This window comes from Coenobita brevimanus, chromosome 107 (genome assembly GCF_032717465.1).
Source record: "Coenobita brevimanus isolate Jiangsu-jjx chromosome 107, ASM3271746v2, whole genome shotgun sequence".
NCBI classification, from domain to species: domain Eukaryota; kingdom Metazoa; phylum Arthropoda; class Malacostraca; order Decapoda; family Coenobitidae; genus Coenobita; species Coenobita brevimanus.
Genome location: NC_137060.1, coordinates 28,983,703 through 29,001,804, shown reverse-complemented (window position 1 = coordinate 29,001,804; position 18,102 = coordinate 28,983,703). Strand labels below are relative to the sequence as shown.

Below are 18,102 nucleotides of genomic sequence, written 5' to 3'. Positions count from 1 at the left end.
ACAAGTATCAGGACACAGAAGTACTCCCAGTCAAAGACCACGTGGAATATAGTTCATCGCTGCACTGTAAGATCCACCCCACCCTACATAGAATGCCTCAACAACATCCCTCCCCTTCCACACAAAGCCACACACAGACACACAGCCACCACAACATTCCAAAACTTTCGGCCAAACATCACATCCTTCATGGACCCTTACCAGACATTCACCTCATAGAATTGCCCTTCCCAGCGAGACACGAGTGCACCTTGCTAAACTCTTCCCTGCTTCAATACCAATATACAAAATACAACTCACAAATGATCCACTGTCAGTTGGCTTTCCTTTGACAAAACTGGGCCGCTTCCACAAATTGAACACTAAGCCATGATAGAATGAAATTTCGATGAACCTTAGCTATGAGGTAGGAAAAAGTCTCCCAGGATCCATTCACGCCAGTGAGTGGATCCCGGTGTCTCCATGTTAACTGGTATAACCGATCCTTTAGCCTGTCTGCACTAAGCTGAGAGATTGGTGATCCTTGTAAGATTAAAGAAAATTCTACGTGCTCTCACTGCAATGCAGCCTCTCACGCCACAATAGCCTACGTTTACTTATCTCATGCACCTCTCAACACAGAAAAGATTTTAGCATAACCTTAACAAAAGCTCTGAGAGAGAGAGAGATGATAATGATGATAATGATAATAATAATAATAATAATAATAATAATAATAATAATCTATCTATCTATCGATAGCCAGAAGCCATAATCTCTTAAGGGGTGGTCGTTTGTCTTTGAGTTGTTTTACGGGGAGAGACCCTAACCCTCTACCAACCCACTTGCTGGCACGTAAGGAACACGTATGGGTTGGTTATATGGTTACCACTCAGTGCTGTAAATGGTTTCCTGGTTTACAGGAAACCTCTAGGCTTGTCACTCAGTGTAAAACCACCTGAAAAGGACAGAAGAGGAATCAAAGGTGACAGGAAAGATGGGAGAAATAGGAAGAGAGGAGGACAGATGCGGAAAGAGAATGATAAAGGTGATGGAAGAAGTAGGCGGCACTACATCAAGTGAGTGGACGATGGTTGCCACCACCTACCACCAAATAATAATAATAATAATAATAATAATAATAACTGGGGGCACGGTGACTCAGTGGTAGAGCATCAAACTCGTAATCGGGGAATTGCGAGTTCAAGCCTCGCCCGGTTCTGCCGGCGTGCCGGGAGTGGTAGCGCGCTCCTGTAACCTAGCGGGGCTATATGAACCAATATAGGGTCTTGCTCGGGGGAACTTTATAAAATAATAATAGTAGTAGTAGTAGTAATGGTAGTAGTAGTAGCGCAGATGGTAGCAGTAATAGTTGTAGTATAGTAGTGCAATAGTAGTAGTAGTGGTGGTGGTGGTGGTGGTGGTAGTGTGGCGGTGGTTGCAGTAATAGTAGCAGTAATAGAATTTGCAACCCTAGGCTCATCTGAACTTGAACCTGGTGAGCTGTTGGCTGAAGCTGTCTTAGTGCCACAGTTCACGATCTTCCTTACGGGGGGATAGGGAGAGAGTTCAGGGGCGTATGCGTAACTGAACAGAGGAGCCAACTGGTTATATCGGTGCCATCGAGAGAAGGTGTTCCTCTCCAATACCCAGGATTTGTTAGAAGAGAATGTCCAATTTTTTTTCTACCAAATGCTAAGCCTCGGGGAGTAGAGGCGGATGCTTCGATTGCGACTGAAGAGTTGAGAGGAAGGATGGAACTGGGATGTATTGGTGTTGTGATGAGGAGAGGTAGACTGAAATGGTTTGGGCATGCTGAGAGGATGGAAGTATAAACGTCGGGGATATGGCTGCGAGAGGTAGACTGAAAAAGACTTGGGACGAGGTCATACGAGAGTGATCGCAGGGATAAGAGACTGGTTGGGGAGGCTTGCAGAGATCATGCGGCGTGAAGAGCCGCCATTAAGTGAACAAGGCCGACGCCTGCAAGCATGTTGGAGCCTTTCTACACGAAACGATACGACGACACAATAGGGTAACAATAATAGATCAAATAACAAAAAGCTGAAATAAAGCAATAACAAAATGATGAAATAAAAAAGAAGAAATAACGAAAGATGAAATACCGTAATAAACCAGTTGAAATAATAGATGAAATACAGCAGTAACAAAAAATGAAATACAGCGAAAACAAGAGATAAAAATAACAAAAAGATGAAACAGAGTAATAAAAAAGATGAAATAACAAATGAAGCAGTACAGCAATAATTACAAAAAGATGAAACACAGTAATAACAAAAAGATGAAATACAGTAATAACAAAAAGGTGAAACAATAACAAAAGATGAAATATACAGCCATAATCTGCAAACCACCATCAACTGGGAAACGAATTTTCAAGCAAGCCTATGCATTGCCGTGTTTCACCTAATACATTTTGTCCTGCTATTTCTTTATTGTGACCAATCGGAATCATAGGGACTAGCCTTTTTAGTTCAGACAGTAAAACAAGAGTGACCTGTCGCTCTTCTCTGAGTGGCATTATGGGAGCATTGAAACACCCGTTTCCGACGGAAGGCTTACATTCCGAGCGCCATAACCCACTAGACCACCAGGAGTCCGCTTGGCGACATTGTTACCACCGAATGTAGGAAATGGTTTCCAGGGGTACAAGAAACCACCTGACTTGTAATTCATCACAGTCACGTGAAGGTAACAATATGTCAGATGAGCAGATGTTTGCCAGAAAACGGGTTGGGGAGCGCCTCTGAATCCGCTAGTCAGTCTTCCAATCTGACTTCACTCGTCCTTGAACTTAGCTGAAAGAAGGTGCCCATTATCATCAAGTTAAAGAAAAATAAGTGGTGCAGAGAAATAATATGAGCAAATGTTTGAATTTCTCGATTTCCAGATAGAAATACGCAAGGCCAAACTGGACAGAGGTGTGCCTCGACTCACACCGCAGCAGGTGGCGGCGCTGAAGGGTGCTGGGCGCGTCTTCAGTCTCGGGTCGGGATCATTCGGATCCTGTTTGTTGGTAAAAGGGGCGGGGCATCCATCCGTGGTGATTAAAACCTTCCCACGCGAGCGTAAGAAGGTGCTGCCGCTGCCTTTGGTGGCAGAGGCCAACATATTGCTGAAGGTGAGGGAGATGGAGGGGGTGCAGGAGCTGGTAGGGGTGTGTGTGAAGAAGCGCTAGCTGCTGACCTATTATGCAGGTCCTACACTCAAGATGAAATGTCAGCAATGCCGCCTGCCGCGCCACAGTGTGTATGCTATCCTGCTGGATGTGGCACGTACGGTGGAGGTGCTCTTATCCTCGGGGTGGGCACACAACGACCTGCGTATGAGTAACGTGTGCGTAAGGGGGCGCCACGGCCGTTACACCACCACCATCATCGACTTCGGGTTGGGGCGGCCACTTCGGAAGGACGTGGGATACATGTGGTGGCCCATGCGCCGCTGCGCCTTCCCATGGTTCGCCCCAGAGTTAAAGGCCGGTAAACCTTGCAGCCCGGCCAGTGAGGCGTGGGCCCTGGCTTACATGGCTTCCTGCCTGGGTGCCAGGACCACTTCACCCCTGCATACCCGGGTCCAGTGGTGGATCACGAAGGCAGAGCAGCATGATCCCTCAGCCCGGCCCTCCATTGCTGACCTCATTAACATCATAGAGTACCAACTGAGTAAGGGCCGCCTACTCCCATGCTCCACCCCATACCGGCTACTGCCATCATCATCACCCTCACTGGATTCCTCATAATCACCTTCACTCCCACTCAGTCTCTCATGTGTGTCTTTATTTCTTCCCTCAGCTTCATCTCTTTCTTTATCTCTCCCCTTCCCTTCACGCAGCCTCTGTCATCACACTCTTCCTCATCCTGAGGCCTCACCCTCACCCCCACACCTGACAATGACAGCTACGTGACCAGAAATAACATACTAGAATCAAGAAAGTAGTAGGCCTAGTCAGTTTTTTTTTTTTCCTCTAGGCAAAGATGCACTTGACAAATTGGTGATGATTGGCTGAATGCAACATGTCCAAATAACATCGCTGTATTTCAAATAATTACCGGTGATGTGAAATGAAACCCAAATACAACAATGTTATTCGGACATGTTGCATTCAGCCAATCATCACCAATCTGTCAAGTGCATCTTTGCCTCAAAAAAAAAAAAAAAAAAAAAAAAATGAGTATAGTAGCAGTAGTAATAACACCAGTGGTAGATCTGACGAAATCGTGCAAGTTTAGTGAGGTGTCCGTCGTACACCGCTTATGAAATGAGCCCAGGCAAATATGTGAGCACATGTGGAGGGTATTAGAAGATCCTGAGGGGTTTGCAAAAATTCATTCTGTGTAAACGGCTTAACAAACTGACATTGGGTTTTCCATATGAAACAGTACCTCATGAAGTTTTCCTGCAAGCATTCCATTATATATATATATATATATATATATATATATATATATATATATATATATATAGATATATATTGTGTGTGTGTGTGTGTGTGTGTGTGTTAAGCCGTTTTAATGGTAGGTGGGGGCGCTCACCATCCACTCACTTGATGTAGTGCTGCTCTTGGGTGACTGCCCTTTCCTCTCTTCCTTCCTTCCTTCCTCTTCTGTCTTTTCTTCAGTCATTTCTCTTCTAGATAGACAGATTCCTCTTCCTTCTGTCTACGAGTGGTTCTACACTTAGTGACAAGTCAAATGGTTTTCTGTACAATAGGAAACCATTTACAACGCTTGGTGGTAACCATTTAATCATATTATGGCGCCTGGTGGTTTAGTGAATACTTAATGCGCTCCAATCGGATTGAGCCTGTGCAGGTTTACATCCAAGGAGTAGTTGGGGTTTATTGCTCATGTAATGTCAATCAGGGATGAGTAAGGCTGGTCACTCTCATCTTAAATGTCAGGACCAACTTGCCTAGCCTCAGGCTTCTAAGCTCCTCATAGGGCAAAACAGGATTAGATGATATACAGTATATATACTGTATATAAATATATATATATATAGAAAGATAGACAGATAGATAGATAAAGGTAAGCCGTTTACTCTTTACTCGTAATAAATCTTTGTTAATCCTGCAGGACGTTATGGACGCCCTGCAGCCAATGGCAATGACGGAAATGTATCGTTATTCTGCAGCTTATAGCCAAGAGCCCAGTGACAGAATAAGTCGATCTTACCGTTCGACACGCTTTCCATAGCATTTCTTCGTGATAAGCAATATATTTTAGTGTTAATCTCTTGTTGCCCAGCATCCAAGATGGAGAGATAACAATGTTACTCCTAATTTATGTGAATAGGATATAGATGCAGAGAAATGACCGAAAGAGACAATGAAAGCTGGGTTCACCAATTCATTTACAGGAAGTGAGTCATTCTAGCCACTCTCTTAGCTAAACTACTGAGCCGTGGTTGTGTGAAATTCAGTGAGCCTTAGTTGTGAGGTAGGAATGATTCTTCTTGGTTACTAGTCAAACTTATCTTGCAATCTGAGTACACTTGGCCATCGTCCACCTGTAAGCTGAAAATCGGTTAGGGATCTTTGTCAAGTGAAAACAGTTTTAACTATAGTGCAGCAAGGAGTCATGGGTTGCTTATCAATCCTCTAATGGTCAACAAATCTTGTGCTCTGTTCCAGCTAACATCAGATTATCCTATTCAGCAGGGTGAGTCATGGCCCCTTGGGAGCCTGGGGATGCTAACTTGCCTTCTGTCAAAACAAACAAGCGAGGAAGACGCCTCAAAGTCCCATAAGCCTGTGAGGAAATGGCCCAAGTACCATACTGTAAGTTTAAATTCATTCATTTGGCTATTTATTCATTTATTTATTTTGTAGTAGGTGGTAGCATTAATCATCCACTCACTCGCTGTAGTGCTGCCTTCAGGTGACTACACTGAGTGACAAGCCGAATGGTTTAATATAGTCTAAACTACGAAACCAGTCACTACATTTGGACAATCATATAGTATAACAAAATGACACCTAGTGGTTTAGTGGGTTAAAGGCGCTCTAAACAGATGGGATCCACAAAGATTTATATTCGAGGGATGGCTGGGGTTTATTGTTTACATAATGACACTCATGGCTAAAAGAAGCTGCACACATTCCTTAAATGCCGGGACAGAATAGCCTGGCCCGGGTCCTAAACGCTCCTGACTGGGGCAGAAAAGAATTAGATGGTGAATGATGCATATTCCATCATAATATTTTCCTGCAGGTTACCTTTCTTTCTTTTTTTCTTTTTTTTCTGACTGACATACTTTGCAGCACTGACAAAGGAGAAGACAGTAAGGTGAGTGGTCAAATAAATCGCTGAGGACGAGTGTGACGAAGTGAAAATAAGAATCCAGCGTTTATTAGAAGTCCATAACTTTTATCTTTTCCCTTTTTTGCCCAATAATGACAACAAAGCATTTAAAATTCATGGTAATAAGACAAACTATATACGTTTTCCCACTTTACACCCATACGGGGGTACTGGTGAGGGACGCCAAGTGTAGGCACTGATATGACTAGGTAACTCTCCTGCCTGGTTATACAAACGTCCCTTAGCTCCTTCCCTATCTCCAGAAAGGAGGATGGTGCACTGCAGGAAAAGAGCAGCTTCAGACAGTTCAGTCCACTGGATTATTTTTCATCAGCATCATCATCCAATCCTACATTGCCCCATGAGGAGCGTAGGAGCCCGGGGCTAGGCAGTTGGTCCCGACATTTAAGATGAGAGTGACCAGCCTCACTCATCCCTGAGTGGCATTACATGAGCAATCAACCCCAACCATCCCTTGGATATAAACCTTCACCAGCTCAATCCGATTGGAGCGCAATAATTATCCACTAAACCACCAGGCGCCAAAATTTGGTTATATGGTTACCACTCAGCGTAGTAAATGGTTTCCTGGTGCACAGGAAACCATTTGGCTTGTCACTCAGTGTAGAGTCACCCACAGGCTGAAGGAAGTGGAAAGAATGAAGGAAAGAAAGACAGAAGAGGGAGATTATTTTCCACCTGACAAAAATCCCTAACCCCCTTCACCTCAGTCTGTGTCCAGATCAAATGAAGAAGGCAGCATAACTTATAAAATGTTCTACTTTCTCCATCATTCATCCTGTACCATAATTTCAAACTTCCTTCCTCTTTTAATCATAGATGTTGGTAGAAACTCATTGTTCAACGCCAGACAACAATGCATCCTCAGAGTTAGTCCTCTCAACAACTCTATCACTGATAAGAAATGTATACACAGTGCATTTGTGTGTGTTTATTGTGTTGACATAGGGTTGGGTAAGAATCCTCATGCCCATACAGTCTTTTATTACGATTTTATTATGTAGTCATCAAAGCCCTTACCTGCTAATTACCTGCATTGTATTTTATTTTTGATAACGTAAGGAGATTTTACTCTAAATATAAAACCAAGGCTTATAAAGTACATCGTAGTCAACGTTTCGGCCAAGATATTACAGACGCATTTTAAAACCTATACCTCATCTACTACCAACTCCACCCCACCATACTGTACCCTACATCACGTGTCAGCTTTACCCTCACTCTATCCCCACGTAATACCAACATTACCCCAAACCACCCCACCCAACCCCATAGAACTCTACCCAAACTCATCCGTCAGTTTTATCCCACTACTGCGCATTACCTCGCTTCCCGTTCCACTCCGTCCAGTCCCTCCGTAACCCCACTCCTCCCCGCCCAACCCGGCCATAACCCCAATCCACCCAACCTAACCCGGCCGTATCTGTCAGTTTTACCTCACTCCACCCCACCCAACCCTATCAATATCCTTCTCTTTTCTGTCCAGTCCCGCCACAGTATAACCTACAAACACCTGTCAGCTTTATCCCGTTCCTCCCAGCCCGCTATTACCTCACTCCACTCATTGTACTAAATGATTTCCGGGTTACAGTGAACCTAATGGCTTATCATTCAATGTAGAGGCACTTGAAGGCAGTAGTACATCGAGTGATTGGATAGTGCTTGCCTCACCTGCCATAGCTGTCCCTTTTTTTTTTTTTTTTTTTAATTCAAATAATTACAAGTATATTATGTAGTATTTCCTTAGTTTCTTTCCTTCATGTTCGCTGCCCATCTGTATAATATTAATGTGTCGTATTCTAGTTCCCTTAGCGATTTAAACGGCACATTACACCTCCACATCCTCAAGTATTTATTGATGGTAAGTATACAGACATTAAAACCATAAAAATGACGTATGACAATATCAATGTGTAACAAGCAAAATAAATCCCCAAGAAAACGGTGATAAAGTACGAAGTCGTCTATGCAACTCGGACTCTCTCTCTCTCTCAGTGAACATAAATTTAGTCTCCTCTCTCCTTCAGCCCCTTCACTGCTCCGCCCCCCCCTCTCTCTGAGCATAATTGAGTTTGATCATTTTTTAACCCCTTCACCACAATGGCGTTTTTGTATATTTATTCTTGCTATCTCCAGACAACTTCATTCAGCTTAGAAACTATTCAAGCTGGAGTGGTCTACCCTATGCTGAATGAAATGTTCTGGTGGTTGATTTTTTTTGTTTTTTTGTGGTCCCATGTTGTCTGAGGATAACAAGAACAAATGCTTCATCAGACTGAAGGGATAACCTCTTCAGTTTGATGGCTCGTTTTTCATTTAATTCATATTATCTCCAGGCAATCTTAATTCAGCTTTCAAGAGACATTTCAAACCGGAGACACATTTTGCCTACGTTTACCGCTTTACTATACTGTATTAGGCCAAGGCCTTCCTAAAGGTTACCAAATCTAGATACGATATAAGAGTACCTCACCATATTCAAGAGGCTAAATACTACGCTAAATTATCTTCCAGTGTGATTGCGTGTGTACTGTACCAGTGTAGTGTGTGCGTGTGTGTGAGTACCCTACATGGGTATGCGTGTGTACGTGAGCATGTATTTTCGAGAGTTGTGAAAAGCTGCAGAAATGACTACGCGCTCTGTTACTGCACGAAACATTGTTCTATGAACCTATAGTGTGTGTGTGTGTGTGTGTGCTACATGGTAACTTACACACACACACACACACACACACACATACGGTACAGGCTGCAACCTGCAAGCACTGGGTAAACGTGACGTCATACCAGACCTTGAGAATGCAGGGCAGTCATTACACTGCCAGAGGGTAAGCTATCACACAGGGAGGTTAAGGTTTAAGCTAGTCACGTGTACATTCCAAGAAGGTTGGGTAATACATTACGATGAACAAGGTAGGACATTACACAGGGATTTAGTGCACTTCATCTTATGTTCATCGTACTTCGGAAAGAAGAGGAGACGTACACTACCAACAAACAAACAAACAGAAACCCAAGGACACCGGTAGGCTGTGTAACTGATGTGTAATGAAAAGATCGTTTTCAGACTTCGGTATTCATAAGTAGTATATACTATTATTTCAAAATTCATATTCAAACTGAATACCTAGGCAACAGAGTCACAACGACTGTGGAAAAGAAAAGTAGAAGGGTACTACATTAATGCTTGCAGCGGAGCGGAAGAATACATAGCACTCCCAGTTTTAAAAAGATTTCATTCTACCCCAAGCCTCCGAAGGTAGTGCACGTGTAGATCCGCCTCTGCCCAGCAGCTGATACCGTGAGCACGTATAGTAGATTAGTTTGTCGTTGGTCTTTATACTTGTTGTTCATGATAAGTGATAACGCTGAGAAAATGATCGGACGTTCTATACGGTAACAGTTTTGTTACTGCAGGTAGGGTGTTCACTTCTGGTTCAACATTTACTGGCTCCTGCGGCGGTGTACTTTTCATGTTTTTTTTTTTTGTGTTTTTTACTAGCATTACATATCTTCCCTTGCATCGTAATATTACAGTAGGGTTGTTTAGATAACTTCGAACGCTTTAGGCCAGTTATTAGTTTCACCACATGATGTAGCATCAAAGTTGTAATTGCAGAGCCGTTAGGTTTACCTTGTATTTTTGAAATTAAATTGATTCTGCCATGTATCTTCATATATTAGTAAACATACAGAATAATTCACCTGAGGAGTTTTATGGTCACTGGGCTTATTTGTTATGGTTTGTTTAATCGTTATTTAGCACGGAAATAATTTGTGTAGCTTATTTATGCCCAATCCTTAAACTCACGTTTGTAAAATACCTGGGAAGCGGGGGTGGGGGGGGGCACTTATTAACGGCAAGCGAGCAGCGAAAGAACATTGCATCCAAGTTTTCGTAGCCTACATCCCTCCACCAAGGTTACTCGTGGGCTTAAAGGAAACTTTCCTGCCAGAAGCGATATTCCCCTCATCATATTTCATCCAGCTTTTTTTTTTTTTTTTTTTTTATCGTAAAGATGGGGGAACCTCTACCGTAGGACCATCTTTGTCCATCAGTATCACGATTTCGCACGTGTTGCATCACATTTATTCAATTCGGCTTTGAACGCAGTTGCAGTACGGAATGGTCTCGAATGGTTCTTTTAGGCTCTGACTCGTTCGTCTCGTGAGCTCCGAAGACAGGCATAAGTATTTATTAATAAAAAAGCAAACCGGGAAATGTCAACGCATTTGTTTGCCAGATTTGCCTTTATGCTTCTTGCATCCAGATACAATTATGATAACGGCCGTCGTAAGTTGATCCTTCTCATCCAGGAAGACGTAATTTCAGTGAGAACTTTGGACGTATCCACCGGCAGTGGCTGTGTGAATGTTCGGCTCGGGGAGTCGGGACTGGAAGAAAGGAATGATGACTTAGCACCAAACCAAATGGCTGTATGACACCACTCGGGAGTGGAGCGTGTCATGTGTTCCTGCATATTTCGATTGGTTTAATTATCGTTTTTGTAACAATTCTTCATTCCCCATCATTTATACTGTTGTGTGATTGAATGATTCACGTGCAGCTCATGATTTTGTCTTCATTTACAGCAGCAGTCTCTTTCTCTCTCCAGATTATCAGTCTCGTCCCTTTTTCGTAATTTCGGTTCGTAACCTCTGTAGGACACAAAGCCCTCAGCCAGAGTATATACTGTATGTAGCAGAGATATGACTTTCTGGCGATAGACCAGTAGGTAAGAACTCAAGACAGCTTTGAGTGTCCCGCGCCAGACTTAATATCAGAGGTGAGGGTATGCACCTTTTTGCAGGTTAATGATGCCATTATGTAACATTCCAAGCAGTCTCGGCCTAAGTAAAATCGTTGGATGGCAAGGGTAAGGTTATTTAAAGGTCTTTGCAAAGAGGTGGCCGCTGAATGTAATCCTTGTAATAAGTATATTCTTGCAGATGTATTTTCTTCACCCCGTGGCTGCTTGAGTTTCTTTTTTCGACAAAATTGTCCGTCGTTAGCCATAAGAAAATTCGTTGGTTATTTAGGAGTTGCTGGGGTAGTTGTATTATTATTATTTATTATTAGACAGCTACGTTTTCTGTTGAGCTCACTGGTGTTAGGTTGATTAAAATGTCCAAATTCTGCAATTGCAACGGAATGGTTAAACTTCTTTCATAACCATGTGCTGCATCCCCTTCACAGGTGTTGGGACTTGCATCATGGAAGAAGTATTCGAAAAGGCTCAGTTCCTGCAGACCCTGGCTGAAAAACTGAAGCCTGACTTACCTGCCTCAGCATGTGTAAGTACTGTATTAATTTTGTAACTACCATATATATATATATATATATATATATATATATATATATATATATATATATAATCATTCACCCAGAGAAAATTTTCTACTTTGAGGGGTTAGATGTAGCCTTCATCAATATCTGCAATATATATATATATATATATATATATATATATATATATATATATTCTACTTGGAGGGGTTAGATGTAGCCTTCAACATCTGCAGTAAGAGAATCCTTCCCAAATTTGAAACGATACCTGAAATTAGCTAGAATGTACAATACGTAATTGGATTTAAGGGTTAACTCCAGTCCAGAGACTATTATAGACTATCGAACCTCCAGTTCGAAAGGTATCACCCAAGCAAAGCAAATTGAAAATGCAAAAAAAGGGGGAGGGGGAATAATACATCGCGATGGGAAAGACGAAAAAATTTATGGCACTCATGGTTATTGGATATGACCAGTTTATTATTTACGTGCTTCAGAAAATCAGGAATTGTAGCCATGTACGTAGTAACCACCTCATCCAGGTGACGTATTTTTTCAGCCAAGGAGATTATTCAGGTGGAAATTATCAGAAATTGTTGCCCTCCTCGTAGAATTAAACGCTTCGTCCAGGTGACGTTTTTTTTTTTTTTTTTTTTTTTTTTTTTTCCAGCCAAGTTAATTTAGGATTTAGAGAGGCTTTTCGAATTGGATAGTCACACATCCGCATGGAAATGGTTAAAGTAAATGTCACCCTCAGTTCCAAGATGTTAAGCATACGGTCATGAGTACTTGTAGTTGTGCTAGTGATGCTGTACCGTTGATAAAAAGTGTCGACACATTATGATTTACGGGAAATGATATAATGTACTGCGGTTGGCATCTAACGCCGCACTTTCATACGGTATTGCATTATGCTGGACATTGTGCACATTACTCGGAGTGTAATTAATAACCAGACTAAGCATTTCCCATCTTGTCCTACCCCAGGATGCCGTTTTTTTTTTTTTTTTTTTTTTTTTTAATGGGATGCCAGATTTTCAAGCTAATCTTGAGTTTGTGATAACTAAATCGGACGTCATTGGGATGAACCATTTCACTCTAATGACTTAAAACCACCAGACTTTCATTTTTAGAGAAATTCTTCAAAATGAGTTAAGTTTGTAGGAAGAGCATATACTTTAGTGTTAGGCTGTTAGCAACATGTTTCATACATACTGGTGACAGACTAAAGGCGCGATTCCTCCGAGGCAACATTTCGGCTACATGTGGCATGCTACGTTGTCGCATAGGCCAAGTGTGTTCCAACCACAACCAGTTCAACACAAGGCATCATGTAGCATGCGACTGTGTGGCATGCAACAGGTGGCAACAAGTTGTTCGCAGAACGTGACGCATGCAACAAGATTTAGCCTGTTGCCTAGTGTTGCCCGCCTTCCCACCAATCGCGGGAAGAATTCGATGTTGAAAGCAGCAAGATTAATTGGTCTCAAGAAAAAGACGAAGAATTTATAGAAGAATATAGAAAACTTGTGGTTCTATGGGATATGCGCTTGGAACAATACAAGAATAACCAGGCTAAACTAGATGCACTGCGGGGATTAACCAAGAACGCACACACACTCTCTCTCTCTCTCTCTCGACTTGTGTCTTGTCGCTTCTCGCTATTCCCTACTTCTCTCCGTTTCCCCCCCCCCCCTCTCTCTCTCCGACAGTCCTAATACTGTGCCAACACTAGCAAATCTTTCATCTGTTACATTATTCTCTATCCTGCCTCTTGTTAAGCTAAGGTACGGTACTTCAGGAAATGTTTGCATTCGTGCCTTCTTCTTGCACTCGTCTTTCTATATATTCAAACCTTTTTATAAGTTATTCGGCAGTGTGTGTGTGTTTTACACGGTATCTACTTGTATGATTTTTTTAAGCTCTATCCACATATCTGTCTGTCTGTCTGCTACATTGTGTTGACAACTGGCTCAGTTTTTGCTGAATCGGTGGAAATGGTTTTGTGTCATTCAACATAAACATTGGCATGTAGCATGCTACATGAAACAACAATGTTGACTTGTCGCAGTCAGCATGTCTTCTGGTTGAATGCTGCATTCAACATACATGTTGAAAGCCAGGCAAGTCGCATGCTACACGTTGCCTCTTTTGCCCCGGTGGAATCGCGCCTTTATAAAGATAACTCGGGCAACATTTCTGCTTTCATGACTCGTTAATTCAGATGTAATTTTTCCTTCTTACTTTCGGGCAAACAAGTTTTGTGAATAAGTTTCTTTTTCATTATTTGAATTCTCATTTTTTGCGGAAATTCTTCATCCCCCTCCCCCTTTCACTTGTCGACAATGAGGACCCATGGGAAAGTGGGGCTATGATTGAGGTAAATGCAGGAAAAAAAAGAGGCATTTCCACCGAAAGATGCGTAACATTAATAATAAAATTTTATCCCGGCCTAACCAATCAATCAATCCTCGTGTAACCAAACCAGACCGCTCGTAAAGAAAACGAGAATAAGCACCGATTTAATCACACCTTACCCACAAGGGCTTAAATGAAGTTAACGTTCGATCTAGTTTGGAATGTGATTATTTATAGATCTAATTTCAAACCAGATCGAGTGTAACGTTGGCTTCCAAACGCATCCCCTTTGTCACTGATTTCCGGTGGAAGCATTGTTGGAAAAAGTTGCAGGTGTTTTTGAGAGGAACAAGTAGTAAACAACTGCATACCCAGTGTTTGCCAGTAAGTAAAAAATAAATAATAATGTTGCTCATCTTTGCAGTTGTACAACACCATCATCCTTCACTCGCGTGGCCTCTGTGACCAGTTTGATATTTACACACCCCGAGAACTTCCAGACACCACCATCGTCTTGTACAAGGCAAAGGTAAGGGCACTACTGGAATGTATTTCTGGTTTATATAAGCACCTATTCAGTTGCAGTCATTTACGGTATACCCTGGTACCCTCTGGAATGTGGATATTGTTATATGAGAAGTATTTTATTCGGAACTATATGAGAAGGGGAAGGGGCAGAAGGTGCCTTAAAGGGACGTATAACTTGAGACTTAATGGGAGGTACTTAGCTCGTAGGACACAGGAAGCCACTGCGTAGATGGAAAACGAGTATTTGGCATTAGCAGTATGGAAGCTAACATTTTACAACCTGTTACTGGTTAGCAAAATGAAACCTGATAGACTTTACTCGCATCTGGAAAGACCAGTTGGGTTCAAAACTCCTCATGACCCCTTCAGCGACTCCCTTGAAACTTTATACCCTGTTGACTTATAACATTGAAGGTCTACACTTATTACGAAGGTTAAAATCACCAAATCTAGATGGTTTATTCTCTCTCTCTCTCTCTCTCTCTCTCTCTCTCTCTCTCTCTCTCTCTCTCTCTCCATTGCAATGACTGTTACTCTGTTATTCATCTTAATGGAAGGTTAACCATCATTATACAGTAGTGTATTTGTTGTATAATTACCATGGTTAATATTGTAGGAAGAGCATATAGTATAATTATCTTATCAGTCATTGTGGGAAGGTTTCATCAGCCTTAGTGTAGCTGAATGCTTTTGTACTGTAGAATATGTAATACATAATTGTTAGTATAAAATATTAAAATACGAAGTTGATTTTAATTTTTGTCATGGCAGAGATTGGGTCAGAATCAAGTGGGTGTGTACAGCGGGGAGCAAGAAGCGGATCAGGTGCGAGAACTACTAAGTAAGACGCAACTAGTGGACTGGCGTAAAGGGTTATGTTTTTTCCATCTGCCTGATCACCTGGTTGAGGTGGTGGAAGGAGTCCATGCCATCCATGGGCCTGGGACCTCGCTAGACAAGGGCACTGCGCAGGTCTTCATGTATTCCCACCCCTCGCTACTTGATCCCATCAAGTATGTCATAAGTTAAGGCAACCATAATTCATAGATGCCTCTTACATACTGTACCTGTGTTTTTTAGTTTAAGGCACAGTCTGCATTAAAAATACATAGAGGTCATGTGTTGAATGTCTTAGATGCCTTTCATATCCATTTTAACGTTCACTTACATCATTCTTCCTTGTGTGTTTAACTCCGTACAAAGTGGTTTTATCATGCAGTTTTATGGATATTGTTTAAGCTTTCATGTATCCCTTATACTCGCGTGAATAGTTGTAACCAGTTGTGTATCATTAATTAACCGTCATTTTGAAGACAGTATGATTTTGCACTGCGTTGTTATATTTTATCCATACATTGCTCAGTTAAATAATTCTTTTCTTTTGGTGTATTTTGTATGATTATAATCTTAATTACATATCAAGTGGTTAAGTACGGGCATTTAACACCGTCATGCAGTATTGTTACAGTTCAATAGATTTTCGGTCACAGTGTAGTTATGCCTTGTTACTTATGATGATTGAAGTTTTGGGTAAGAGAAAATAAACTTATTTCATCTTTTACCCAGCATATATAGAATTAAGCTCGATTGTATAAATAATATTGTGTTTATATACAGTACACTATATGGTGTTCATTTGGCTGGGCCCTACCTATTCGTGTCTCCTTCTTTCAAGGTGTCCCAGTGGTTTGAAAGTGTGCCAGCTGGGAAGGAAAGGACTGGAGATGATGCTTGCCTCGTACCGCTACAAGAGCTGCATGAACACTGAGGTGTTTTTTGAATTTGCTTCCCGTGTACCTAATGTTGGAGTGTACCCAGACCCTTCACGTACAGAACCAACTAATATAACCATGCATGACGTGCGTCGAGCAGGGGATGAAGAAGTTCCTTTGGCATGGGCATCTTTAGTTGAGTGGGGATCTGTTGGAATGATGAATATAAGTGAACCTTCCATAGAGTCCAGTCAGCCAAGTTGCTCTCAGAAGCATGAGAGCTCTCAGCATGGCAGTCAATCTAGTTGCCCTGAGAAGCTGAAGGGTAGTCAGCCAAGTTCCTCTCAGAAACAAAAGGACTCTCAGGAAGGGGATAATGGATGCACAGGAGAATCTTGTTACCAGAAAGTAGAGTTGCTGGGACTTGCTGCAGAGGTTTGTGCAAGGCTGGTTGCCAGAGAAGGATTATATCCCATTGCAGTTGTTGAAGATCAGGACAAGAAGGATGTTGAGATGTTCAAGAACCTGTCTGGATGGTCTCATAGCTATAAGGTCACATGGGTGTGGAAATGTCTGACTCCCAACATGGACACAAACAAATAGTTTCCCTTTGGCCAGTAAGCAAAGTAATATTTAGTGGAACTTTTTTTTTAATCCAAGTAGGAAAAGCTTCTTTGAGAAAAGTTGTACTTCGTTTCTTTTCAAAATGATTAAGGTATGAAATTTGTGTTAATTATAATTCGGTTTATGCATTTGAATGCTAACAAATTTATTTTTTATTACGGTATTGATGTATTCAGTTAATGGTATTGTCTCTTTGGTAGGTGGTATATGTTTTTTCCAAATAAGTGGATATTTGTTTAGGATAGTTAGAGGCACACAAAAAACCTACATGCCGTGAGATTGAAAGATACTTTTGTTATAATCTGCTTCAGTGTTGGGACATGTAGGTAAAGTCCTTAGATTTCTTCTTGAAGGGTTTTAATATTAAAGTCCTGCAGATTAAAAGAATATGAAATTAGAAATGATTCATTTATATCCACTTTATGATAATGTTACTATTTTCTGAAATTGCAATGTGTAACAGTCAGGTATGATACGCACACACACACACACACACACTATATATATATATAATATATATATATATATATATATATATATATATATATATATATATATATAATATATATATATATATATAATATATACTGTGTATAAATATATAAATTATCCTATACGTTTATGTGGAGCTACAGAACGTGGTGAATGTTTATGGCATATCAGGTAGAGCCGGGGGCTTGACCGATGAGCGAATGAAAGCGTGGCCCATTGGAGTGGGCAAATTTGGGCTGTCTGGAAATTGCTGCTTACCCTGCCCTAGGGTGAGGAAGGTCCTGATATATATATATATATATATAAAGAAAAAAAAAACACCTTTATAAACTTGTCACTATACTACAGTACTGAAAAAAAAGAACCACCTAGAGTTTCATCTGAACTCGTCAAGCTACATACTACAGTGGATCTATGCACATCGTTGAAAAGCATTGGTCCATGTGTTACTAAGGTGTCGTTTAGATTTACCATCTTGGTGATAAATAATGAAGCACTAAACTGGATTTGACAAAAGCTACACGTATCAGTGGTAAAAATGTATTTATTTATTTATTTATTTTTTTTTTTATTTTTTTTTTTTTTAATGCTCTCTGGACCGGGTATAAAGTATCTATTGTGAAAGGTTTTGGATTTAACTTATTTATCAGTGACTCGCGTTTTTTTGCAACTATCGGATGACTTTCAACTTTGGGAAAAGGGCTTCTCTTATTGAATAGGTGGGGACGCTCACCATCCACTCACTCGATGTAGTGCTGCTTTGGGTGTCTGCCTCTTT

General features: G+C 41.3%; 1 protein-coding gene across 1 annotated transcript; it reads left to right on the top strand.

Annotated features, from left to right (window-relative positions):
* The first annotated feature begins 9,592 nt into the window (after positions 1-9,592).
* On the top strand, positions 9,593-17,201 carry LOC145416625 (uncharacterized). The gene is made up of 5 exons (XM_080285558.1): positions 9,593-9,624; positions 11,521-11,618; positions 14,393-14,497; positions 15,268-15,509; positions 16,172-17,201. Exons 2-5 carry the CDS (start codon positions 11,538-11,540, stop codon positions 16,809-16,811), a joined length of 1,068 nt encoding a protein of 355 aa, XP_080141684.1. The 5' UTR covers positions 9,593-9,624; positions 11,521-11,537; the 3' UTR covers positions 16,812-17,201.
* The last annotated feature ends 901 nt before the right edge of the window (positions 17,202-18,102 follow it).